We start from the raw sequence: 27,553 nt of genomic DNA, 5'->3' as shown, positions 1-27,553 counted from the left end.
GTCACTTAAAAGGTGTGTCCACATGGGCTTTAAAAAATTGGGGCTGGCTGGCCAATTTAAATGAAAACCTTTGGGCTGAGTTTTTTTTAAGTATTACGCTACTGGAGTTTACGCAAAAGGCTTGCGCTGCTTAAAAGGCTGGCACTGCTGGTTTTAGACGTTGCACGCTGCTCAGGTTTTATGTATAATAAAGGGCATCGAAGAGGCATGCCAGTGAAAGGTCACAAGGGGTAGCTAGCAAAAGGGAAAGGGCAGCCAGCGAAAAGGTGTAAAGGCAGCCAGCGAAGGGGTGTTTTTTCAGCCCAGAGATTCAGAAATTGCAGCCAGCGCCTGCAGAAGTCAGCCCAGCGTTTGCAAAGTTCAGGCTAGCGTTTTCATAATTCAACCCTTCGGGTTGTGTGGGGAAGGGTGCCGCAAAGGGGCACATCACCTTGGGAAAAGGTGCGAGAAAGGGAGAGGTGTGATGCTTGGCAAAGGATGCAACACGAGGAGTCTCCAACGAAGGGGTGCAATTCAGCCAGCTTTTCTATAATTTCGCCAAAGGGTGCTCACACGAAGGGGCACTCAACTGAAGTGGTACACATTGGTGCTTGAAAGGGCACACGCTTTCGCATTAACCCATGCATCACCACGAGCATGACCGGTACGGGTACATACGGCCATGTTGCTGTCTTTGGTGTGTTGTAGTATGTATTATATGAGAACAGAAGTAAATTAAGTTACCTCATGTCGAGATGTGTGCGTAGGCCACCATTCTTCGGATTCCATACAACACCGGGAGAGGGGTAGAGTGTAGCGTCAAGGGTGAGAGACTCACAACCGTAGAATCCCGGGGAAAAAATTTTCTCTAATACCACTGTGAGGATTCTAGGTAATAGTCCTTTGCTAAGTACTTAAACTCAGGATTAAAACTTAAGAAACTGAACTGAACTCAAAGAAAGACTCAGAAGACTCTGTGTTTGATTGATTGAAAGTGTGATACAAGGGCTCCTTATATAGGGGAGAAAGAGACATAATGAAAAGACACGTCTCTTGGTGAAGAGACATGACTTTAGACATAAAGACACATCCTTTCGGCGAAGAGCTGCAACCATTGGGCGAAGAGTCGCACCCGTAGAACGAAGGGTGTGACCAGTCGTCGAAGGAGTGTGGCTTTTGGCGAAGAGGCACGTCTCTTGGGCGAAGGGGTGTGACCATCCAAGCGCAGGGGTCCTCCTTGGCATGGCACTTCGCGTATCTGCAACTAGGAGTAGATGTAATACTGCAGCATAGTCACAATCGTGACATTTGCAACGCTTTTTGCACTGAGCTGGCGACGTAGCAGTGCAAACGGAAAAGAAGGCTGAATTTGTGTGGGCTGAATTTGGCAGCTTTTGGTTCAGTTGCTTTATTTTAAAAGAGTTTTTATAAAAGAGAGTGCTTTTGGGGCTCTGCTTTTGGGCATCCCTTGTAATCTATAAATTAGTGGGCAAGGCCCTCACAACTTAGAGCATCTGGACGCAGAGTCTGAGAGTGAGAACCTCCCACTCTCTTGTACTTTGAACACAGATTAATACAAAAAGAAATACCGAAAGAGGCGCCAGTCTTTGGGGCCAATATCTCTAGGCACTGAACTCCGCCAAGCCGTGTTGAATCAATTGTGAACTATGAACTGATTTGAAGTGAATCTCTGCTGTGTCACGGTAGAATCTTGACTTCGAGTGTCCAAGTTTGTTACAGTGGTATCAAAGCGCGGCAGATTTCTCTTCTACCGGGAAATTCGATCCTTTTCTCGCGGCACTTATGGATTCCAACAAAAAGCAATCGACTTTTTCTGCATCTGCGAATGTGGGAGGAGATCACGAAGAAGATTCTCATGAGCAATCAGAGGAAGAGTACGGCCCACCTCGGCCTACTCAGGCTGAGATTGAAGAGATGGAACATCGACAATTGGTTGACGATGCAACAAAGATGATGATTAACATTGCGAAGGATCCAATATTTGCAAAATTTTTGACTCGGCAATTCTTCGAAGAAGTGCACACCCAATGGCAGAAGGCCACAGAGCCACCCATCAAACCGGCACTCAAGAAACCTCTTTCTCCGAGGATGTTTACAGAGCAAGAATTAGATGAGGTGGTTTAGACACAGATCAGCCGGCTTTTGGACGCAAACAATTAAAGCCAAAAAGCACCACAAAAAGCATAAGAAAGGAACTGACTTCCCGGGTTATTTGGGTTGTCAATCTACTTTTGCATCGGTAAGAAAGCAAAAGAATTGTGTACGATTTGAAGGACTACCCAGTTCTTCTTCTTCTTCTTCTTTTGTCAGTTCTTCTAACTCTTCTGATTCGAGCGAAGAAGACAAAAAAGGCAAAAAGCGCGGCAAATCACGGAAGTCCGTACGGTGTGCCACGTCAGCATGTTCAGCGTGAATTCCGAAAATATGCCACATGTGACTGTCGCGTTTCCACGGGCCTACCAGCCGGGGGGTGTGTGGGTGCTCTGTTGGCCCATGTCTAGAGCCATGCCACGTCACCAACTTGTGACACACACCCCCCGGTTGGCTAGCCCGAGGAAACGTGACAGTGACATGTGGCAGATTTTCGGAATTCACGTTGAACATGCTGACATGGCACACCGTACGGACTTCCGTGATTTGCCGCGCTTTTTGCGTTGAGCTGCTGACGTGGCAGTGCGTACGGAAAAGAAGGCTGAATTTGCATGGGCTGAATTTGGCAGCTTTTGAAGCTTTTGGTTCAATTGCTTTATTTTAAAAGAGTTTTTAAAGAGAATGCTTTTGGGGCTCTGCTTTTGGGCATCCCTTGTAATCTATAAATTAGTGGGCACGGCCCTCACAACTCAGAGCATCTAGACGCAAAGTCTGAGAGTGAGAAACTCCCACTCTCTTGTACTTTGAACATAGATTAATACAAAAAGAAATACCGAAAGGGGCGCCAGTCTTTGGGGCCAATATCTCTAGCCACGGAACTCCGCCGAGCCGTGTTGAATCAATTGTGAACTGTGAACTTTTTTGAAGTGAATCTCTGTTGTGCCACAGTAGAATCTTGACTTCGAGTGTCCAAGTTTGTTACATATGGACTGTTATTGACAGATTTAGCAAGCAAGCTCATTTCATTCTAGTGAAGAAAACAATCAAGCCGGATCATTTAGCGAGACTGTTCATTGCCCAGATATTTAGATTACATGGCATGCCTGAGACAATAGTCTCTGACAGAGATCCCCGATTCAGGAGTTTTTTTTTGGAAGGCTATTTGGGAGAACATTGGCACACGGTTGCAGTTCTCGTCATCTTTCCACCCGCAGAGAGATCGGCAATCTGAGATTGCAAACTCAGTCGTACTGGATTTATTGAAGTCTTACATTTTTTATCAAAAGACTCAATGGGAAAAGTTTTTGCCCTTGGTGGAATTTGCCTACAATAACACGATCCACTCTTCGACGGGGAAGGCGCCATTTGAGATTATTGAAGGTGCTACAAAGATTCCACACTTCCTAAGCATGAAAGATAAGATTTTTTAAGCCGACCACTACACGAGGGACTTGACACTGCTTTTGCCAAGGTTCGGGAGGCTTTAGCGAAATCTCAAGAAAGACACAAGAAGGCAGCAGATCGACACCGTCGCGATTTGAAATTAACGTTTTGAGAAGGCACGCCTGAGAAAGAAAAAGGGAAAGGAGCGGCTTTTTCCAAAGCTTAACATGAGATACTATGGACCTTTCCAGATAAAAGAAAAGATAAATGACGTCTCCTTTAGACTGAAGCTGCTCGATACTTGGAGAATTCACAATGCTTTTCATGTGAGTCTCTTGAAGCCTTTTAAAAGCGATGTGCCCAATGATGGGGAGCCAAATGAGCAACCGAAAGTAGAGGAAAGCGAGGAAATACTCATACCAGAACAGATATTGGCACATAAAGATAGACAGATTAAAGGTAAAGTGATTAGGCGGTTCTTGGTTAAATTCAAGAACTATCCCGCATTGGATGCGAAGTGGATGGAGGAGGAAGACCTAGCAGACACTCCTCAAATTGTGGAACTTTACCTTGAAGCATTCGGTTTAGCATAGTCTACTCCGATAGAACCCCGACTCAGCATGGGTGAATCTAGTGCAGCGGGCATGCACAAGAGGGAAGTCACTCCGCTCCTTTGTCAACAGATCGCCCCGATTTTTGATATAGAGTCACTGATGTCCCTTTGGCTTTCAAGGATACTGTTGGGTTGACAATATTCTACTGTATGACTTTATGAACTGGAATTCCCGAAAATGAAAATGATATTGATTGATTTGTACTTGACTTGTTTGAGTGCAGGAACTGAAAGACGAAATGACTGCAGCATTTCGGTCTCATGAATCTCTATAGACATGATTGCAATATAGATTAGTTAATCGGGCATCTGTGAGGTCCCAACTCGATCTAGATGCAATTACTAAATACGTTGCCGATTAATCATGGTCTGAGATTTGGAATGAATTTGAATGTGATTTGTCATGTGATGTCCTGTGATGTCAAGTGATGTCTTGTGATGTCCAGTGATGTAATTGTCGATTGGTACATGTGCTAGATGTGTTGTGCCTAGTGCGTCGGTACTAACAGTCAGTGTCTACTAAGACAGTTATGGCCTCTGGCTGTTTTGCAGGTGGAATCAAGGGCGATTACAATTCTTTCAAGAGGGGGGTATGTCACAAACTGATGACGTAGCAATGTCCGAAACCCTGCTGACGTGGCTGGCTCCCGGAAATTGCACCGACAGGCTAACGTGGTATTGTACGAACTGCCCGGATATTGCGCTCACTGGCTGATGACGTGGCAATTGTACGGACGGCCACAACTCGCACTGACATGCTGACAAGGCAGTTGTACGGATTTTCCGTAAATTGCGATGGCTGTTTTTAGCAGCTTTTGGAAGTCAATTGCTTTTAGGAACTTTGCTTTGAAGTTTGAAGCTTTTGGGGCTCTTCTTTTAGCATTCCTTGTAACGTTTATAATGAACTCACTCGGCAGAGCATCTGGACACAAAGTCTGAGAGCGAGCACCCGCACTTTGCTCAAAGATTAATATAAAAAGGAATACCGAAAGGGGCGCCAATCTTTGGGGCCAATACCTCTAGGCACGGAACTACGCCGGGTCACATCAATTTTGGGAATTGTTTTGAAGTGAATCTCTGTTGTGTCGCGGTAGAATCTTGACTTGGGGTGTCCAAGTTTATTACAGAAAGGGGCGCCAGTCTTTGAGGCCAATCTCTCTTGGCATGGAACTACGTCGGGCCGTGTCGAATCAATTAAATTGTGAAGTGTGTTAAGTAAATCTCTCTCATGTCGCGACAGATTTTAGACTTGGGGTGTCCAAATTTGTTACACTGGTATCAGAGCACGGCTGATTTCTCTTCTATCGGGAAATCCGATCTTTCTTCTCGCGGCACCTATGGATTCCGAAAAGAATCAAACGACTCTATCTACCACCCCTGAAGCGAGAGGCAGTACAAGAAATTCAAGCGGATTAGCAAAGAATGAGTACGGGCCACCTAGGCCCTAGCAGTACGAACTCGTGGAAATGCAACATCAACAGCAGGTTGACGAGTGCGCAAAGCAAATGCTTCAGTTTGCCAAGGATCCTCAGTATGCAAAATTCTTGACCCAGCACGCGATGGATGAAGTGCATACTCAGTGGCAGAAAGCCATTGAGACACCAATCAATTCGGCAATCAAGAAAACTCCTACTCCAAGGATGTTCACCAAAGAAGAACTCCATGATGTTGTCGAGACCCGAATCAATCAGCTTCTAGACACGAAGTGTTGGAATTAGGGTTGCAGAGAAACACACACAGCTTGGAGAAGACGAAGGAAGCTCAAGGCACACAATAGAGAGTGTATTCCTTAGTGTGCAATGGAAAGATAGATAGCCCTAGAGTGATGGGCGTATATATAATGCACGGGGGAAAAAACCTCCTAAAGAGGGAAAAAATGCCCCGGCGGTCCTAGTGTGTTCACACACATCACTACCACATGTATATGGTAACGAAGGAAGCTCAAGGCACACAATAGAGAGTGTATTCCTTAGTGTGCAATGGAAAGATAGATAGCCCTAGAGTGATGGGCGTATATATAATGCACGGGGGAAAAAACCTCCTAAAGAGGGAAAAAATGCCCCGGCGGTCCTAGTGTGTTCACACACATCACTACCACATGTATATGGTAACAAATCCCCCCTGGAGTGATGCGGTGAACGAGAGCTGGCACATGAGTAAAGGGAAGTGCCATGCCCTGAGGACAGGATCAGTCCACAAAGGGGAGTAAGCCCAAAGCTTTGCGGAAAGCTTCAAGCTTCTCACGAGACAATGCCTTTGTGAAAAGATCTGCAAGGTTGTCCTGTGTTGGCACATAAGCCAAGCTGATCTCTCCTGCTGAGAGCCTCTCCCTGACATAGTGGTAATGCACCTCAATGTGCTTTGTGCGAGCATGAAAAACTGGGTTCCTCGCAACTGCCAATGCGCTCTGACTGTCAGTGTAGATAGTGTTGGCAGTGTCCTGTCCAACACCCAAGTCAGCCATAAGGCGTCTGAGCCATACACACTCAACCGTAGCTGTGAAGACTGCCCTGTACTCAGCCTCACAACTCGAAGTGGCCACAGTAGGTTGCTTCTTGCTCAACCATGATATACATGAACTGCCAAGCATGAAACAAAAACCACTTGTGGACACTCGCGTGTCAAAACAACCAGCCCAATCTGAGTCCGAAAAAGCATGTAAGTCTGGTGGCAATGATCCCCCCTTGGGATAAAACAAGCCAAGATGTAAAGTGCCACTAAGGTAGCGGAAATCCTCTTGACAGCCTGCCAATGCTTAGACCCTGGGCTATGCATAAATCTGCTGACCTGCGAGACTGCAAACTGAATATCTGGCCTCGTGTTGCATACATAAATGAGGCAGCCAACAGCAGTTTGGTAAAGAGTGACATCAGCAGGATCGCCAGCATCATGTAGACTCAACTTCAAACCTGTTTCCATGGGAGTGGCAATAGGTTTGCAATCCTCAAGTCCAAACTTACATAGCAATGTCTCTATGTAACTTTTCTGACACAAGGCAATACCACCATCACACTGCTTAAACTGTATACCCAAGTAATGATGCAACAGCCCCAAATCTTTCATCTTGAAAGTAGCATTCAAATCAGCCTTAAATTCAGCAATATGTCTCTCATTTGGTCCAGTGATCAGCAAATCATCAACATAAAGAACCACAATGAGAAATACATCATCCTCACGCTTTACATACAATGTGCTTTCTGTTGGACTGTTACGAAAGCCTCGTTTAACCAAATGAGTGTCAGCTTTCTCATACCAAGCACGAGGAGATTGCTTCAACCCATACAAAGCCTTCTTACATTTGCACACTTTGTCCTCTTGTCCTTTTATGACAAAACCGCGAGGCTGCGTTACATAAACTTCCTCAAATATGTCACCATTCAAGAAAGCAGTAACAATGTCTGATTGATGTACATCCCAACCAAAATGAGCTGCCAATGCACATAGAAAACGCACAGTAGTCATACGACAAGTGGGAGCAAAAGTCTCTTCATAATCTATGCCTTTTTGTTGTGCATAACCCTTTGCAACAAGTCGAGCCTTATGGCGATCGATCTCACCATCCGGCTTGCGTTTTAACTTGTAAACCCACTTCGTACCAATGGCCTTTTTGCCAGGAGGCAAATCACATAAATTCCATGTGTCATTCTCTATAAGTGCATCATATTCTGATTTCATGGCAGCAATCCAATTTTCTGAATTCTGTGCTTCATCAAAAGACAGAGGCTCCTCAACATCATGTAAACTAGACACAGCCAAAGCATAACAATCTGATGCATAAGATGCATGGCGAGAGCCTGAACGAGTACGACTAGATAAAGGTGCATCCAATTTACTGTCACGCAAAGTGTGCACCAGCCATTTTGGCATACCTCTAGCCTGCTCATTTTCAGCCCTTTCCTCATCAAGTACATCATGTACATCTGCATCAGTAATAGGCTGTTCTAAAACATTTTCAGAAACCCCCATAGGCTGTACATTTGCCTCATTGGAACTTACATTCGTATTTCCACCACTGAAAAGAGGCAACAAAGTGTCATAAATGTCCTGTGAGCTTACATTACTGTCTCTAGTACATGACAGCAAGGGTTGAACAGAATCTTCCACAAACACTACATCCCGTGAAACCAAAATACGTTTTGTTTGCGGATGATACAACCTGTAACCTTTGCTTTCAGCACTATAACCAACAAAAATACATTTGACAGCCTTATCATCCAATTTTCTGCGCTGCACTTGTGGCACCAAAGCATATGCCAAACAGCCAAAAACACGCATGTGCTCAATAGAAGGTTTTCTATCATGCCATGCTTCATATGGAGTAATAGACTGCAAAGCTTTCGTAGGACACCTGTTAAGTACATAAGTGGCACACATGATGGCCTCAAGCCAAAAAGAATGCGGCAAAGCTTGACTTTTGACCATACATCGTGCCATTTCTGTTAGTGACCTGTTTTTCCTCTCAGCAACACCATTTTGCTGAGGTGTATAAGGCACTGTACATTGGTGTTTTATCCCACGACTAGCCAGAAATGCATTAAATTCATGAGACATATACTCCCCCCCTCGATCGGAACGGAGGGTGCCCATAGTACATTTTGAGACATTTTCAGCCATAGCCAAAAATTGTTTGAAGCACATAAAAACTTCGGACTTTGCTTTAAGCGGAAATACCCATGCATGCCTGGAGTAATCATCAATGAAAGTCACGAAGTACAGGTAATTGCCCAAGGACGGAGTTTGCATGGGCCCACAAACATCACTATGCACAAGCTGCAACCTGCATGTGGCCCTAACTGAACCATCCTTTGGAAACTTAGAACGCTGCATTTTACCCAGAATACAGCCTTCACAAACATGTTTGATAGGTGCTTCAAGAGGCGGCAAAGAAGCAACCATATCAGATTTCTGCAAACGCAGCAAACTGGCAAAATTCAGATGACCAAAACGTGCATGCCAAAGTTTTGCATCTGAAATAGCCCTTGAATCTGCAACAGCATTTGCAAAATTTTGTCCACACTTGTCATACAAAGTGAGCTTATACAGCCCACGGCACAAAAGCCCAGATGCAACAATTTCATCACCAAAACTGAGATCATGAACTGTACATCTGTCATCCACAAATTTGACTACAAGTCCAAGTCTAGCAAGTGCGGATACAGACAATAGATTCTTCTTGATCCCAGGTACATAAAGTGCATCAACAAGTGTGAAGGAACTGCCATTAGCAGCAGTGAGCACAATCTTTCCAACTCCCTGAACTGGATAAGAGGCGTTGTTGGCACAAGTGACTGAATTCCCATGAGGGACAGACTCGAGAGAGGTAAACAATTCACGATGTGAGGTAATGTGCTTTGTAGCACCACTGTCGAAATACCACACATGTGAATCTGCAGCAACTGACAAGCATGCATCATGGACAGCAGGATTGTAAGTGCACTCTGCGCTAAAAGCCCATTCTGCATCAACATCAGCATCAAAATCTCCTTTCACAGAAGACTCAACAATGGCTGCATTTGTAGTGGAACCAGCATTTGCAGTGGAACCACCCTCTTTCTTCTTAGCCTCTTTGGCCTTCAACTTAGGACACGACTTGATCAAGTGATCATTGGCTTTACAATAATGGCAACGCATCTTCTTTTTGCCCTTATCACCAGAATTTCCAGACGAAGTGCTGCCAGCAGAAGCATTAGGAACAGAATTTTTGCCACTCGCAGCAGAACCATAAGAAGTGGCTGCATTACTGTTACCACCCTTTCTTTGAGAAGCAATAAAAGCCTGTTCAACTGCACGCTGCCTAGTCCTGTTTTTTCTAGAAAGTGACTCTTGCAACAGCAATGTGCATAATGCATCAAACTTGAAAACTTCAGGATTTCCTTGGGTCATCAGTCTCCAAGTACTAGCAAAAGTCTGGTAGGAATCTAGTAAGGCATCAAGAACAGTCTGCACAAGGGAACTGTCAGAAATGACTTCACCTGCAGAAATGAGTTGCTCATTGATATCCTTGACACTAGCAAGGAAAGTGTCCATATCATCTTCCTCATGCATAATCTTCGACTCTAGCTCTTTACGCAGCAAAGCAATTTTAGCCTCATTGCGGCTTGCATAAAGACCTGCTAGAATATCCCAAGCCTGTTTTGCAGATTTTGCTGAACGGATGTGAGGAATAATGGTGCGCTTCACAGACAACGCAATCAATGCATGAGCCTGCGCATCCTTAACATCCCAACGAGCTTGTTCTGGTGTAGGCAAAACAACTCTAACAGCTGCAATCCTTGCAGCAAGACCTGCAACATCCTCAATATCGCCTACATCTTCAGAACCAGGACGTACATCAATGCCCTGCACAATGTTCCAGACACCTTTTGACACAAGAACGTGTTGCATCATATAAGCCCACATAGGGTAGTTGTCCCCATCCAACCTGTCCTCAGCAGCAAACATCTTGAACACATCTGTGTTGTTGTTGTCAGCCATGGTAAATGCTGCACCTGATGTGAAAACTGCCCGAAAATAGGAGAAATGCAGCGGGAACAACTTGTGCTATATAGCACAAACCGTAGAAGACTATAAGGCACCTGTTATGCAGAAAACGGCACTGACAGAAAATCTGCACAAAATGACGAAATAGCCTGTGCAGTACTGCCCGTGGTGGAAACGGAGGCCGAAATGAGCCCAAATCAAAATTCTGAGCAGACCAAGCTCGTTGAGCTCTCCCAAAATATTTGTCGACCTGCGAACGCTTGCCAAAGCTCACTGAAATCGGAGAAAGTGAGCAGGCGTGTGCTGGAGCAGCTGGCGACTAAGCCCGGGAGGACGTGACCTGCTCTGATACCAATTGTTGGAATTAGGGTTGCAGAGAAACACACACAGCTTGGAGAAGACGAAGGAAGCTCAAGGCACACAATAGAGAGTGTATTCCTTAGTGTGCAATGGAAAGATAGATAGCCCTAGAGTGATGGGCGTATATATAATGCACGGGGGAAAAAACCTCCTAAAGAGGGAAAAAATGCCCCGGCGGTCCTAGTGTGTTCACACACATCACTACCACATGTATATGGTAACACGAAGAAGCCATCGAAGATGCAATTGAAGAAGCGCACCAAGGGGACTGACTACCCCAGTTACTTGGGCCGTCAATCTTCTTTTGCAACTGCACGAAAACAGAAGAAGTGTGTGCGTTTCGAAGGACTACCGAGTTCTTCTTCCTCTTCTTCCGAAAATTCTTCTAGCTCTTCCTCTTCCAACTCGAGCGAGGAGGACAGAAAGGGCAAGAAGCGAAGCAAGAAACAAAGTTTTGGAAAGAAAAAGGAAAAGGCAAAGAAGATCAGATTCCGACCAGTTTCTGACAGTTCTACGAAGGATTCATTCTACGACGATCACATGTTTTATGCAAAAAAGAAACACTTTTACAGAGCCAACCACTATGATTTCCTCGAAGACAAGAACAAAAAGACAAAGGAATTTAAGGGTGGGGTGGACAGTCAATGAAATTTGAATCTTTTTCCAGATTCCGAGATGCTCCAAAGGCTTTGGCTTTCATTCAGCAATTTGATATAGCCTTCTCTAGAGGACATTACTCAGAGCACTCCAAGATCACGAGGGCAGCATCGTTTTTGAAGGGAAATGCACCAACATGGTGGTCCACTCTTCTTCCGAGGAAAGAAGCCCCGACCAAGTGGTTGGAGTTCAAACAGCTCTTTATTTCTTCTTGGTTGACCCAGGAGTACGAACGAGATGTGAGAACCGCTTGGAACCATCTTCGGATGACCAAGGGTCACACTTTGGACACATATTGTGAAAGGTTTTGGGATTCTTTTCTACCGACCTCTTCGTTTAAGAAGGTCACTTTCAAAGAACAGATTGAGTGGTTTTGCTGCAGACTCCCTACAGAGATCCGAGATTACTGCCTTGAGCAAAAGTTCGAGTCCATACAACAACCGATGGGACATGCTAAGCGAGGAATCTCGATACATTCGGCTAACTTGACCTATCCCATTGATGAAGTTTTGACTCAGAGGACCAAACATGCCTCGACAAACGACAATAGAGAGGAGAATAACTCCCAGGAAAAAAAGGATGCACGACCCCAATGGACTACGGAACAGAGAGCCGACTATCTCAAAGAGGGTAAGTGTTTTGGTTGCGGGGAACAAGGGCACATCTCCTGTCACAAAATGATGACATGGCAAGATTGTACGAACATATGGCTTGGCAACATGGTGACGTGGTAGGCTGTACGATGTGATGACGTGGCAGAACTGTACGGACACCCAAATTTCGCATTGACATGATGACGTGGCAGACTGTACGGATTTCTGCGTTTTGTGCTGACTGTGGACGTGACAGTTGTACGGATTTCCGTAAATCACGTTGGTGCTTTTTGCTGGCAGATTTTGGGAACAGTTGCGTTTTGGAACAAATTGCTTTTGGGATCATCGCTTTAAGAACCAATTGCTTTTGAGTTTAACTGCTTTTGGGGCTCTGCTTTTGGCAACCCTTGGTAAGAATAAAAGAGCCCTAAGGGCCTCACTTCTCAGGGCATCTGGACGCAGAGTCTGAGAGCAGAGGACCCTTCGGGAGTTGTACTTTGCTCAAAGATTAATATAAAAGAAATACCGATAGGGACACCAGTCTTTGGGGCCAATCTCTTTGGGCACGAAACTACGCCGGGCTATGTCGACCAAATTGAATTGTGATTTTAAAGTTGTGAAGTACTTTAAGTGATTCTCTCTCGTGTCGCGACAGATTCTAGACTTAGGGTGCCCAAGTTTGTTACAGTGGTATTAGAGCATCAGGCGTGTGCTTTTCTCAACGCATACAAGTCCTATCACTTTTGGAAACTGTTATTGAAAAATCTTCGAGTCCCGACCCGGGACATATTAGGCACTCCCACCCTTCGTACATAGCGCATCGAGCGCGCTCCCGTCTGCATCGCTCTGTATTGCAGGGCATAAAGCCATAAAAAATCCCACATTACAAATGGATTCCGAAAAGAATCAGTCGACCTCTTCTGCCACCGCTAAGACGAGAGGAGGCAATACGGAAAATTTAAGCGACTTAGTAGAGAACAAGTACGGGCCACCTCGGTCCACACACTATGAACTCTTGGAGATGCAATGTCAATAGCAGGTTGACGAGTGCACAAAGCAGATGCTTCAGTTTGCTGAGGATCCCCAATTTGCAAAAGTTTTGACCTAGCAGTCGATGGCTGAAGTGCATGCTCAGTGGCAGAAAGCCATCGAGACACCAATCAAACCGGCAATCAAGAAGCCTCCTACTCCAAGAATGTTTATTGAAGAAGAACTCCATGATGCCGTCCAAGCCAAAATCAATCAGCTTCTGGACACGAAGAAGCCGTCGGAAAAGCAACTGAGGAAACGTAACAAGGCAACTAATTTCCCTGGTTACTTGGTTCAAAAATCCACTTTTGAAAACGCCAAAAAGGAGAAGAAGCATGTACACTTTGAAGGATTTCCCAGTTCGTCCTCATCTTCTTTTGATAGCTCGGACAGCTCATCTTCTTTTGACTCGAGTGATGAGGACACAAAGGGGAAGAAACGACGGAAAGATCGTATGTTTTACACAAAAAGAAAGCACTTTTACAGAGACAATCAATATGATTTCCTCGACGACAAGTGCAAAAACCCCAAAGAATTCAAAGAGAGAGGACGGGCAGTAATGTTTGAGCACTTTTCAGGGTTTCGAGATGCTCCCAAGGCTTTAGCCTTTGTCCAATAGTTTGACATAGCATTTTCTGGAGGCCGCTATACAGAGCACTCCAAGATCAGACGGGCCGCATCCTTTCTGAAAGGTAATGCATGGACATGGTGGTCCACTCTGTTATCAAGGAAACAAACGCCGACAAAGTGGTTCAAATTTAAGAAACTCTTTCTTTTTTTATGGCTCACACAAGAATACGAACGAGACGTAATTATTGACTGAAATCACGTTCGGATGATCAAGACAGAATCTTTAGATTCTTGCTGTGAAAGATTTTGGGAAACTTTTCTACCTATTTCATCCTTTAAGAAGATCAGTTTTAAGGAGCAGATTGAGCGGTTTTGTTGTGGACTTCCCAAAGAAATTCAAGACTACCGTCTTGAAAGAAAGTCCGAGTCTATACAACACTTGATGGGACATGCAAAGCGGGGATTTGCTATACATTCGGGTAGCTTGACTTACCCATCAGATGAACCTTCAACAAGTCATAGCAGAGACAATCGACAAAGAGATAGACGACCTTCACTGACAAAAGACCAAAGAGATGAATATTTCAAAGCAGGAAAGTGTTTTGAATGTGGAGAACAAGGACATATAGCTACACTGTGCCCCAGAAAGGCACAAGAATCAAGATGACTGGCAAATTGAAAGGACGGCAAGACGAGACGATACTCGTTCCAGGACAGATTTTAGATAGAAGATTATCCATTAACTAACACTATTTTGCTTTATAAACTATTGAAATAAGACTTTTTGGAAGATGATTTTAAATTTTGAATAAAACAATATTTTATGAAACAATCTGTTAATTCCAGACAAAGAGCAGAATTAAGAATGAGACGATGATTTTGGAGCAGTGACAACTCCCAAATGAACCTGATAATTGAATCACAACCGATTCAATGGAACTGTAGTGCGCGCATCAAGAGTTCCTGCTGTAAGGTGCAACGGATGTGAATGTTGAACTTTGCTCAAGATGAGTGCTCCGAACTGTGCTCAAGGGTTCCTTTTTCTTACGGAAGGGAGAGCCTTCCGTTCCTTTAGTGAGAGAGTGCAAGTGGTCACAAACAAAGTGGAAAACACTGTGAATGAAGGTGCTGAGACTGAGAGATTGAGAGAAGAATACGACACCAGAATGTTGTCAAACCCTCCTCCAAGGGCCCCACTCTCTATGGCGCAAGAGATCCATGGTATTGATTGCACAATCCTCGTACAATAGTCTAAATGCAATGGACTTGCCGACGATGTCGACGACGATGATGACGACGGGCTGAAAATTGAAAACGCTAAGGGCTGAAATCTGCAAATCTTGTATCTGTTGAATTCTGACTCTATGTTGGTGACGGCAGCGATGACGACGATGCGCTGAAAACGCAGAGCTGAAATTTGCGAATAGCGGGCTGACTCTGCAAACGCAGGCTGATCTGACCGTGCGGCGAGGATCTGCTGCGGGAAGGTGAGATCTGCGAGGTTTGGGGGCTGCGGTGCGGAGTCTGTTTAGGGCTGATCTGCTGTTCCAAAAACGCTAGGGCTGATGAGGTGGTATCTGCTGCAAAACCGCTAGGGAATCTGCTAACGCCAGGCTGATCTGCAATCTGCAAAACGCTGGGGCTGATCTGCAGTTGCTCAAAACGCTAGGCTGTTCTTGATGGCTGAAAACGCTAGGTTGTTCCGCCAAGGGTCTTGCTGAGAAGGTGCCCTGCCAGACATTGGGTCTCTACTGCCTCTTCTGTCAGAAAGTGCTAGCACTAGCTTTCTTATATATTGACTTACCAGAATTGCCCTGCCCAACTTCCCAACAAAGTCACTTATTAATAATAAGTGAAAAATGGCTAAAATAGAGAAAATGGGTTCTGTGCACTGTAACATGCTCCTGATGGGTACTACCTGTAATCTGATGAGCATGCTGTGTGCAACCTAAAGAAATGCAACTACTCTGAGTGTTTGGACATGCACGACCTGCGAACAGACTCATAAAGGTGCCAGAACACTTCCTAAGCTAATTAAACCCTTGTCCAAAAATACAGGAAACCATCGCGAATGAAACACTCGAACAATGCGTGCTTACTAATGATGCGAACACACAATACTTCCCGAGAGGGTGCTTTGGACCTTGACTCGAGAGCCAAGATCCGTTTTGCGTGATTGATCGAATCTGCAATGAGGTTAGCTTCACTAGAAAAAGCATCAACTAAACCATCATCCTTGGGAACAATCACATCTTTATCATGCAAATCATAATCCTTGTGAATAATCAAATCTTTATCATGCAAATCATGTGTGTCGTGCTTTGGAGAAGAAAAGACTGAGAGAGTCTCCTCCTCCTGATTCTTTTCAATCTTCGCTTGCACATTAGAAATGAGAGATTAAAAATGAACGAATTCCTCCCCATGAATGACAATGGGAGAGTCACTTTTGGCATTGAAAGTGAAATTATTGACTGCCCAATCAATGAGAGGGTTATGCTCACGAAACCATCGAATGCCTAAAAGCATATCACATCCTGAAAGAGGAGATACTACAAATTTTCTGCAGAAGGACCCTTGTTGAACAATGAACAACACATCAAGGCACTCTTGTGTAATGAGAGAGTCCATACCGGGAGCGAAGCCCAACACCTCGAAAGGAGATGTCTTGCTAACCTCCAAGCGGGCTCTTTTGACAAGAGAGTCACTAATCACATCATGCATACTGCCTGGATCAAACAATATGACAAAACGCTGACCCTTCACATGATCATAACACTTAATGAGAGACTCATCAATGGAAGGATCATGAGAAACTTGGGTCACACTAGTGTTCTCATTTATGGCATTAACAGAGGATGTGGGTTTTGCGGGTTCTTTAGATTCGTTAAATGCAATCTTAGGACATGTTCTTTTTATGTGACCCTTGACATGACAATGATAACATCGACCTTCCTTAGAATAAATGCTTTGTTCTTCTGACGTGATGTATCCTCCTAAAATTTCTTGTGCTTCCTTTTCATCTGGAGTGAGCTTAGGTTTAGCAATTGTGTTAGCTTTACCCTTAGATTCGTGTTCTTTTCTGAGAGACTAGAGGAAGATTGGTTAGAAGAGTTACCATTCTTACCGTTCTGAGGGTTCTGAGTAGTCTGAGAGGTACTTTGAGACAACTTGTTCTCCTTAGGCTTTCCTTATTGTGCTTCATCTCCTGTGCAAGAGCAATCGATATCGCCTTACTGAGATCCATGGGATCGAAGACTTCGACATCAAACCTGATATAGTCGTCTAACCCGAAAATGAAAGCCTCTTTGCGCTTCGCACCCGATTTGCGTAATAGCAAGCTGCAAAACACGGTTAGAAAAAGACATGACTGGAGTACCATTTTGCTTAAGATTGCGCCAATCTTCTTTTAATCACGCTAGGTACTGAGGTGGCATAAACAGCGCCTTGAGCTTGTCTTGGAAGTCGGCCCAATTGAAAGAGAGGGACATGCCTACCTCGGATTCCTCTAGATGCGCGGCCAATTGCTCCTCTTGTCAAGCTTGATACCAATTAATGGCATCACCGCAAGATACATGGCTGCCGTCCAAACTTTGCTATTCCCCGTCTTCCTAGTTGTCACAAAATAAGCAGAATGAATAGCATTGGCATCCATCTTACCATCATACTTACTGAATGTCAACTTCTCTGTGACGGGGTTGTTGAAGACCGAATCTCGGCTTGCGCCACTTGATGAACCACCAACATCTTTGACCGGTTCGGGTTTCGAGGTGAGTACCTGTAGGACAAACTCTTGCATGAGTTTGTCTCTCTGCGCCTCACGCTCTAACTCCAAGGCCGCTCGTCTATTTTCGGCCGCTAAGCACGCTTGCTCGCGCTCACACTCCAAGGCTACTCTTCTGTTTTCGGCCGCCAAGCGCACTTGCTCGCGCTCACGCTCCAAGGGCTAACCGTCTTTCTTCCTGCTCGCGATCCAATTCGGCCTTTCTTTCTTCGGCCACCAAGCGCACTTGCTCGCGCTCACGCTCTAAGGCTGCCGTTCTTTCTTTGCATTCACGATCCAATTATGCCTTTCTTTCTTCGCGCTCGCGCTCCAAGGCGGCGCTTTGCGCTTCGTGTTGTATCATCATGTCCATCATCATCTTGACCAAAGCCTCCATAGGATTTGGTGCAATCCTTGGCGTAGATGGGGAAGGGGGAGGATCGAAAATACCTCCTGGTGGGGAAAATTCTTCTTCATCACCTCCATGCGAAGTATCCATTCTGCTTCGGGTGATGACCATACACTGAAGTCTTGGGTTCTTAAGTTCACAAGGAACTTGGCTTCTTGCAGTTCTTGACTCCTTAAGTTCTTGAGTTCTTGAGGTTCGTGAGGTTCTTGAGTTCTTGAGGTTCTTGAGGTTCTTCTTTAGCTTGCAATCTGTGTTAGAGAAGGCTCTTCTCTTACCCGAGCTCTACTCTTCCCTGCAGGCGCACCCTTGGCGGCCTTGCGCTCACACCAAGGTTGCTTTTTCCCACCTCACGTTGATTGGCCGGCCGCTAAGTGCACGGTCCGCTCTCAATGAGTGAAAAGAGGAACGAGGGGAGACTGGACAAGCCCTTCTTTCTTGGAATTCCTGTCACTCTTCAAAAACACAATTAGGAATCGACACACCCAAGAGGACTTGGGTTACGTGCGACCATAACAAGCAAAAAAAATTATGTGGTTCTTTCCTTGAGTGATACAGAACACTGTCAAAGCTCTGATACCAATGTAAGGTGCACCGGATGTGAATGTTGAACTTTGCTCAAGATGAGTGCTCCGAATTGTGCTCAAGGGTTCCTTTTTCTTACGGAAGGGAGAGTCTTCCGTTCCTTTAGTGAGAGAGTGCAAGTGGTCACAAACAAAGTGGAAAACACATTGAATGAAGGTGTTGAGACTAAGAGATAAAGAGAGAGAAGAATACCACACCAGAATGTTGTCAAACCCTCCTCCAAGGGCCCCACTCTCTATGGCGAGAGAGGTCTATGCTATTGATTGCACAATCCTCGTACAATGGTCTAAATGCAATGGACTTGCCGATGATGTCGACGACGATGATGACGACGACGAGACGGGCTGAAAACTAAAACGCTAAGGGCTGAAATCTGCAAATCTTGTATCTGCTGAATTCTGACTCTATGTTGATGATGACGACGCAACAGCGATGCGCAGAAAATGCAGATGCTGAAATTTGCGAATAGCGGGCTGAATCTGCAAACGCAGGCTGATCTGACCGTGTGGCGAGGATCTGCTGCGGGAAGGTGAGATCTGCGAGGTTTGGGGGCTGCGGTGCGGAGTTTGACTGTTGGATACTGAAAACGCTGATGCAAATAGGGGATTTGTCGCCAAGAAATTGCAAACACTAGGGCTGATCTGCTATTCCAAAACCGCTGGGGCTGATGAGGTGGTATCTGATGAGGGCTGATAACTAGCGCTAGCTTTCTTATATATTGACTTACCAGAATTGCCCTACCCAGTTTCCCAACAAAGTCACTTATTAATAATAAGTGAAAAATGGCTAAAATAGGGAAAATGGGTTCTGTGCACTGTAAAATGCTCATGATGGGTACTGGCTGTAATCTGATGATCATGATGTGTGCAACCAGAGGAAATGAGTGTCTGGACATGCACGGCCTCCGAACAGACTCGAAAGGTGCCAGAACCCTTCCTAAGCTAATTGAACCCTTGTCATGAAGTAGCTTGTCCACATGCACATAGGGTTAGATGTGCGCGTGACACCTACGGGATGAGATGGCCACACAGTTGGAAGTCAATGATTGGACCACTGTGTTCACTATGAACTTAGTGATGGATTGGGATCCCCGGAAATAATTCTCGCACATGACAATGCTTGAGGCAAAGGACTACTTGCACACGACAGTGCTTGAGTCGAAAATCTCTATAGACACGATCGCAATGAGGGATTAGTTACTCTGACATCGGTGAGGTCCGGAATGGATCTAGATGTGGTTACTAAATACGTTGATGGAAGTCATGGTCTGAGATTTGGAATGAATGTTTCTGTGATTGATTGTCATATGATGTCCTGTGATGTCATGTGCAGTGATGTGAGTGTCGTCTTTGTACAAGTACTAGAGGTATCGTGTCTAGTGCGTCACTACTTAAGAGTCAATGTCTACTAAATTGGTTTATGGCCTCTGTCTGTTTTGCAGGTGTAATCGAGGGCAATTACAATTCTTTCAAGAGGGGGGTATGTCACAAAATGATGACGTGGTAGGACTGCCCGGATAGTAGTACGGACAGATGGCGTGGCAACATGGTGACGTTGCATGCTGTACTGCGTGATGACATGGCAAAATTGTACAAACATCCAGATTTCGCACTGGCATGATGACGTGGCATACCGTACAGATTTTTGCGTTTTGTGCTGACGTGGCAGTTGTACGGGTTTCTGTAAATCACGCTGGTGCTTTTTGCTGGCAGATTTTGGAAACAATTGCTTTTTGGAACAAGTTGCTTTTGGGATCATTGCTTTAAGAACCAATTGCTTTTGAGTTTAACTGCTTTTGGGGCTCTGCTTTTAGCAACCCTTTGTAAGAAAAAAAGAGCCCGAAGGCCTCACTTCTCAAGGCATCTGGACGCAAAGTCTGAGAGCAAAGGACCCTTCCGGAGTTGTACTTTGCTCAAAGATTAATAAAGCAGAGATATCGAAAGGGACGCCAGCCTTTGGGGCCAATCTCTCTGGGCACGGAACTATGCCGGGCCGTGTCAACCGAATTGAACTGTGACTTTAAATTTGTGAAGTATTTTCAGTGATTCTCTCTCATGTCGCGACAGATTCTAGACTTCGGGTGCCCAAGTTTGTTACATCTCTGCAAAGTGCCCCAAAAAGGCACAACGAGGACAAACTGAAGAAAGACCTGAGTGTAACAAACTCGGACACCCCAAGTCAAGATTCTACCGCGAAACAGTAGAGATTTACTTCAAAACACTTCACAAATCAACAAAGAGTCGACACGGCCCGGCATAGTTCTGTGCCAAGAGATACTTTCCCCAAAGACTAGCGCCCCTTTCGGTATTTCTTTTATATTAATCTTTGAGCAAAGTACAACCGGCCCGGAAGAAAACAGACAAGCCGATTAAGTAGATTGACATTAGAACCTGCCAGAGCTCGCTGTTGCTAACGCGCCTCCCCTTCGCCTACACTTCTCGCCCTCCCTCCCTGTTGCGTGTGGCCTGCTGTGCGCTGTCACTGCTACGGGCTGCCCCCACCTCCTGTTTTTTCGCTATTGCCGCCACTCCCTTTCGCTCGCTACCCCCAACCCCCGCACAATTGTCCCCCCCCCCCCCCCCCGGCTGCATGCCTCACAGCCCTTAGTCAAGATCCCCTCTCCCCCCCCCTTCCTCGGTTACTCTCGAAGGATTCGCCTTGCTGCGCATTCGTGGTTCAGTGGGCTATCTTCAGCAAGGCTGGGCCTGGCCCTCATCCCTACCGCTCTTTTGTTAGCAGCAGACACAAATGGAGGCTCAAGCTCCGCCACAGAGGAACTCTGATGAAGTACCCTCGCCCGACTCCGCTGAGCCCATCATTCGACTTGCTCACACCGACAAAGCAAGCAAGCCTAGCCGCAGAGGTGGAACGCCTTCAGGCGACTTCCGGCATCTGCAAGATTCTTGGCACCAAACCCAGCAGAGAAGTACGTGATCTTCTCCAAGCCCGCCTTCTCGCAGAGGTGGGCAAGATCTTGGATGTTCAGTTCCTCGGACACAGCTACTATCAGATAGAGTTTGAGACTTCCAAGATGGCGTCCAAGGTCATCGCGATGAGCCCCTTGGCCATCCGAGCAATTCGAGCCCACTTTTGACAGTGGAGACATGGTTTTGATCCAGTTACAGATGTTCTGGTAGAGGAGACAGACCTCCCCATCTCCGTCTGTTTTCCTTGTTTGAGGAGGAAGTACCTATCACTTTTGTCTAGGATAGGCTCGAAGATTGGGACTCTCCTGGAGACACCTCGCATGACAGCCTCAGTAGCTGCCAAGGCGGCCGGCATCCCCTAAGTACGTGTTTTGGTTCGGGACACCCACACCCTCTCGAAGGTCATGCTACTACCTCGGGTGAGTCGGGGTTGGTTCCACCAGAGCGTTGAGTATTCAGGTTTGACCCCCTTCAGCAGGACCAGCTTAAGGAGGCCCCGTCCACTTCAGTTTCTCCACCTCCACCCCCTCCTCCCTCAGCCGCAGCCACTCCGCCTCCCCCGTCTCCTCCCCCTCCCCCACCTCCACCTTCGCCTCTCGTCCCTCCTCTCTCCCCGGTAAGGCACACAGCCTCATCTCCGGACCCCTCCACCTCTCCTCCTCGGGCGTTGGGGACTGGCCACGCGTCTGCAGCGAGGCGATCTCTTGGTAGTGCTTTCGCCACGAGCCGTGTGGCTCGAGAGGGACGGTCCCACTTGAGGCCACCTTTCTTGGTGCAGACTTCTCCTTTTGCAGCAGTCCCTCAAAATTTATCTAGCTTTGATATTCGCAGACGCTAGGACTTCTTCGACTACAGTTTCACTCGGTTTCTGGGTGACTCTTCTCCTAACCTGGAGGCGGCTTGCTTTCGAGTCCATGTCCTCTTTCTAGCAACTAGAGGCATTGAGGCTTTGGACACAGCGGTGGGTTTCTCCTTCCCATTGTGCGGTAGGGATCTCACAGAGTGGACCCAGCACGCTGTTCTTGACAGGCTCCACACTTAGGCTACTGAGTTCTCACACACCACACAGGGGACTTAGGGGTGACACATCTGGTGTAGACACTTTGGCCTCTGGCCAAGTTCAGGGTAACACCACCAGATGCAGTAGATGCAGTAGGTTGCAGGCACATTGTGGTGCATTTGTTTGCTGACACCCAGAGCCCTCCTTGTTATGTATTTGTACATGAGGATTCTTGGACAGAGGATGTAGCCCTTCGAGCTGCACGGTCGGCTTGGGCCTGGGCAAGACAGTCACTTCTTTCGCGCTTGTCTAGAGTTGTTCAGATGCAGATTACTCTGTCACAAATCGTTGACGTGGTTGCTAGTACACACAAATGTCATGATGTAGCTTGTCCACGGACACATAGGGTTGGATGTGTCACGTGACATTCACGCAGTAGTCTTCACCTTGTATCGACTAAATACAGCTTCTCATCATTGTACGGGTCTTCTTGTTCTGGTAGTCATGGGGGGTTGATCGCCACTTGCGGTGCAGCAAAGGTCAAGCACGCGCGAGAAACAGTGCCTCGTTAGGTCAGTGACAGTAGCATTAGGGTTTGCCTCTCTCTCTCTCTCTCTCTCTCTCTCTCTCTCTCTCTCTCTCTCTCTCTCTCTCTCTCTCTCTCTCTCTCTCTCTCTCTCTCCATGCAGCACCACAAGTAACACCATATAATTGTGAGTGTGTGTGTACATATAAGTACATAAGTACATGAAATACATATATACAGTTTCACTAAGTGAGGTAGATTGGATTCCCATTTCCCTCTTCTGTAGCAGATCTTGAGTTCAACACCCCTTGAATAGATTTTCAAGGCCCTTGGGATTGTTCCTACGCAGTTAAAGCTTGTCGTCTTCTTCTTCTTCTTCTTTTTCTTCTTCTTCTCTCTCCATCTCACTATTACATAGATGCACATTGCACCCAAACCATAGCCCATTAAATCTCAATATTTTCTTTCATTGCAAAGCCTCTTGGCTTAGTCCACACCTAGTGAATTTCAATCTTCCTGAATACTTGACCATACCTGTATGTAGTATCGACAGCCATTCCACTGATATACAAATACTCATCAACACCAGGAAGACAGTTCAGAACATGTCGGTCAGCCATGGCTGCGGCATCCACCACACCAACCACCTTTGTCTCTTCACCTTGAAGGTAGTCTGGCACTGCGACTAAGCAAGCAAACCTGCCATCAACATCTAAGGATGGAAGTTGGAACATTAAAATGTGCATGAAATCACTGCTTTGGGCTTCAGAAAAGTAAAAAGGAGTAGGCTCACCTTTTTGGGCCAGCATGTCTTATCTTGTGCAAAAGACTACTCAAGACTTCACCCTGGGTACAATACTCATTTGTTTAGCCAAACTCACTACGCTGCAAATCCTACAACACTGACTGTCGGGACTTTGCCATATTACAATTAAATGATCAGTTAACCTATTTCATGGACTCGGTTCAGGTTTGTGTTACAAACTGGCAGATGTAGAAGATAATCTCACCTTAAAGACGGAAAAGAAGAAATCATCAAAGAAAGGAAAGGGGGCGTGAAAAGCTTCAGCCTGCACTTGGGAGAACTTCTTGAGCATGTCGAGGTCATCGTGATTGGCGCGAAGTGCAGTCCAGCCATGTGCGTTGAAAAGAACTCCAGGCTTTGGGTGGTCATTTTCAAGGGTTTTCACCTCGTCAGGCGGTAAAGCTCTCTGTTCTAGACCCAAGTTAGGGGATGCAGAGCAGCTAAAGGTGATTAGCTTGGCTTTTCCACCATTGCGACTGCGACACCGCAGTGATGGGTTCACAAAAAGCTTATTGGAGCTGGATGAGTAAAACTGCTGCAGTGGAAAACTGCTCGTGATGCGCAAAGTAGACATGTCGCCTCGACGACAGCTGCATATCACTCGAAGCTCATTTGTTCCTTGCCATCACCCAAAGATATATATTGTGCCACTGCCACGTGGACCTTGTGCATCCTCGTTATGATCAGACAATATTTTTATTTTATTTTATTTACTGCCTAAGACGATTTTCTATTTTCTTGAGCCTGGAGTGAGCCACTTGGCACATCAATAGCCCTTGATCAAAACTACCCTTGATCAAATCTGATGCGTCAGGCTTGTGCCAGCTTTTTTAATTTATCATGCAGAGATGACGCTTTATTTATCATGCAGCGGCAACGCAATTCAGCAGTACTTTGAAGTAGGTGCTTTTCCTCTGTTGAAAACCTCGCAATGTAGTAGCATATAATTGCATCTTTAATTCTGTGGTTAAGAATGAAAAATTGTAGATAGTTGGTGGCATTGTGGATGGCAGGTTTAACCTCACTTGCCATCTTGAACATCACAGGCTTTTGAGTGTTTCGAAGGTTGGAGTGCTATGACTAAAATGATCCTTATGCTTTTGTACGAGTGTTTCCAAGGCTAGAGTGCTATGACTAAAATGATCCTTTTGCTTTTGTGCAGCACCTACACGTGTAGGTAATGTCACAAATAAGCACTAGGAACATGATAGATATGTCGTACCTGGATACTTGGGTAGCTCCATCTTCAATATATTGCTCCACGGCATGTGCAGATGCTTAATTATGTCCTAGCTTTTGTGTAGAAGGCATGTAGCTTGGATCTTGCAAAACACATGAAAGGATTGTGGATGTTTCAACTGGGGTACATGTGTTAGAAATTTAGAGGACATGGACAATTTGTTGCTTGCCACATTTGCAGGAGATTCATGTGGGGGAATACTTCCTGGAAGGGATTAGGTTTGGTGCTCTCCCATCTTTGAAAAATTGTGCTTCGATAGTCTGGAGTACCACTGAAGAGAGAGAAGTGTCGCGACACCTAGACAATTTCTAGTGGAGGGAAAAGACTTACTGATGGGATGCCCAACCCTATAGGACGTGGGTGTGACAAGTGGCCTTTTAAAAAACGTCGAAGTAACGAAGCCAACTTGGAGGGGCTTACGGGTGCTAAGGCAGAGTTTTGTCATCTTTTCCATGGAGCTTGAAGATGCAATTGCATCCTTAGCGCACTCTCTCGAGCATCTGCAGATTTGGCATTGTGACAAGATTTAGAGGTGAATGTCACTGTTGGGCAGCTTCTAAGGCTCATGCATCTCACCATTGGCCATTGTCCAGTGGTCGTGGAGGTCAAGTTTGGGTTGGAGGCCCTTCCGAGCTTGACAAGCTTGAAAGTTTGTGATGTGTCCGAGATGTGTGCTTGAAGTGCGCTTGAGGAATTGCGGTTGCTAGAGGATTTAGAAGTAGATTGTTGTTCAATGCTGCATACCAGCACTTGTACTCTCACTAGTTTGGTTCGCTTGGAAGATCTCGGTACATGTATGCCAAATGTGGTAGACCAGGAAAACATGGGATATTCTCAAGACATCGCTCCACATGGAATCACCTATGCTTTCGTCTTTAAGACATGTTGCACTATGCAAGAAGCTGATATGGGCAAAAAAATTCACGAGAATATTGTTAGTCAGGGACTGCTGACAAAAGGAGTTGTGATTAGCATTACCTGGGTCAACATCCTGTACAAGAAGCCGTGGACAGTTTTCAGCTAATGCGAATTGAGTGCATCGCTCTAGATGCAATCATCTATGCTTACATCTCGAAGGCATGTGGCAATTCAAAAGACGTTGAGATGGGCAATAGAATTCACGATGATAGTGTTAGTCAGGGGCTGTTGAGAAAACAATATCCTTGGCACTCCCTTGGTTGACATGTATGCCAAACGTGGCAGGCCTAGGAAGGCTGGGGTTTTCGGAATGTCGTCTCTTGAAATGCATTGATTATGGGATATGCATAACAGGGACAGGGCCACGAAGCTCTAGCTCGTTGTTTTTAGGATGTGAAGTAAGGGCACTTTTCCTCTTGAAGACATATGGCACAATGCAAGATGCTAATATGGGCAACGAGATTCATGATCATATTGTTAGTCAGGGGCTTCTGAAAAAATAAGTTGTGCTTGGTATTACCTTGGTCGACATGTATGGCAAATGTGGCAAGGCCAAGAAGCTCTGAATTGTTTTGAAAACTACACATCTAGGTAATGTCACAAATAAGCAACAGGAACAAGGTAGATATGTCATCCCTGGATATTTGGGCAACTCCATCTTCAATATATTGCATGCAAATGCTTAATTATGTCGCAGCGTTTGTGTAGAAGCCATGTAGCTTGGAGCTTGCAAAACGAATGAAAGGATTGCAGATGTTTCAATTGGAGGGAAAAGGTGTTAGAAATTCACAGGACATGGACAATTGCAGCTGGCCACATTTGTAGGAGCTTCATGTGGAGGAATACTTTCTGGAAGGGATTAGGCTTGTTGCTCTCCCAGCTCTGGAAAAAATTGGGCTTCGATAGTCTGGAGTACTATTGGAGAGAGAGAGAGAGAGAGAGAGAGAGAGAGAGAGAGAGAGAGAGAGAGAGAGAGAGAGAGAGAGAGAGAGAGAGAGAGAGAGAGAGAGGTGTCGCGACAACCACAAGAAGTTTTGGACAAATGCTTACAATAATTCCCACATTGTGACTTACTTCAACATCATGAGCTTCTGTGAGGGAGGCACCACATACCAAGCTAGGTACGATTGGGGGCAGAAGCACATGATGTTATGCATTGTATGAAAAACATTGAAAAAGACTCCGTTTTCCTATATGAGAATATTTCTAAATCTTCTTGTGAGCTAGACAATTGTTGGTGGAGGGAAAAGACTTATTGATGGGATGCCCAGCCCTGCAAGGCATGGATTTGGCAAGTGACCTTTTTAAAACGTCGAACTAATGAAGCCAACCTTGAGTGGCTTACGGGTGCTAAGGCTAAGTTTTGTCATCTTTTCCATGGAGCCTGGAGATGCAATTGCATCCTCAGTGCACTTTCTTGAGCATTTACAGATTTGGTGCTAAGACAAGATTTAAAGAGTGAATGTCTCTGTTGGGCAGTTGCAAGCCTCACGCGTCTCACCATCGATCATTGTCCAGGGGTCGTGGAGGTCAAGTTTGGGTTGCAAGCCCTTTTGAGCTTGATGAGCTTGAAAGTTTGTGATGTGTCTGAGATGTGTGCTCCGAGTGGG

General features: G+C 45.6%; 1 protein-coding gene across 1 annotated transcript in view; it reads right to left on the bottom strand.

Moving 5' to 3' along the window:
• LOC147435182 (Acyl-CoA N-acyltransferases (NAT) superfamily protein) overlaps positions 1-24,415 on the bottom strand; it is a 55,218-nt gene extending 30,803 nt beyond the window's left edge. Inside the window, exons 1-3 of the mRNA XM_086488293.1 lie at positions 23,991-24,415; positions 23,774-23,826; positions 23,515-23,679 (exon numbers count right to left, since the gene is read on the bottom strand). Of these exons, the coding sequence (XP_086344419.1) occupies positions 23,515-23,679; positions 23,774-23,826; positions 23,991-24,359 (587 nt within the window). The 5' untranslated portion in view covers positions 24,360-24,415. The remainder of the gene's footprint in view (positions 1-23,514; positions 23,680-23,773; positions 23,827-23,990) is intronic.
• Between the last annotated feature and the right edge of the window lie 3,138 nt (positions 24,416-27,553).

The sequence above is a fragment of the Adiantum capillus-veneris genome, chromosome 18 (assembly GCF_014529385.1).
Source record: "Adiantum capillus-veneris isolate H3 chromosome 18, ASM1452938v2, whole genome shotgun sequence".
Lineage (NCBI taxonomy): Eukaryota > Viridiplantae > Streptophyta > Polypodiopsida > Polypodiales > Pteridaceae > Adiantum > Adiantum capillus-veneris.
This window is presented reverse-complemented; position numbering and strand designations above follow the sequence as displayed.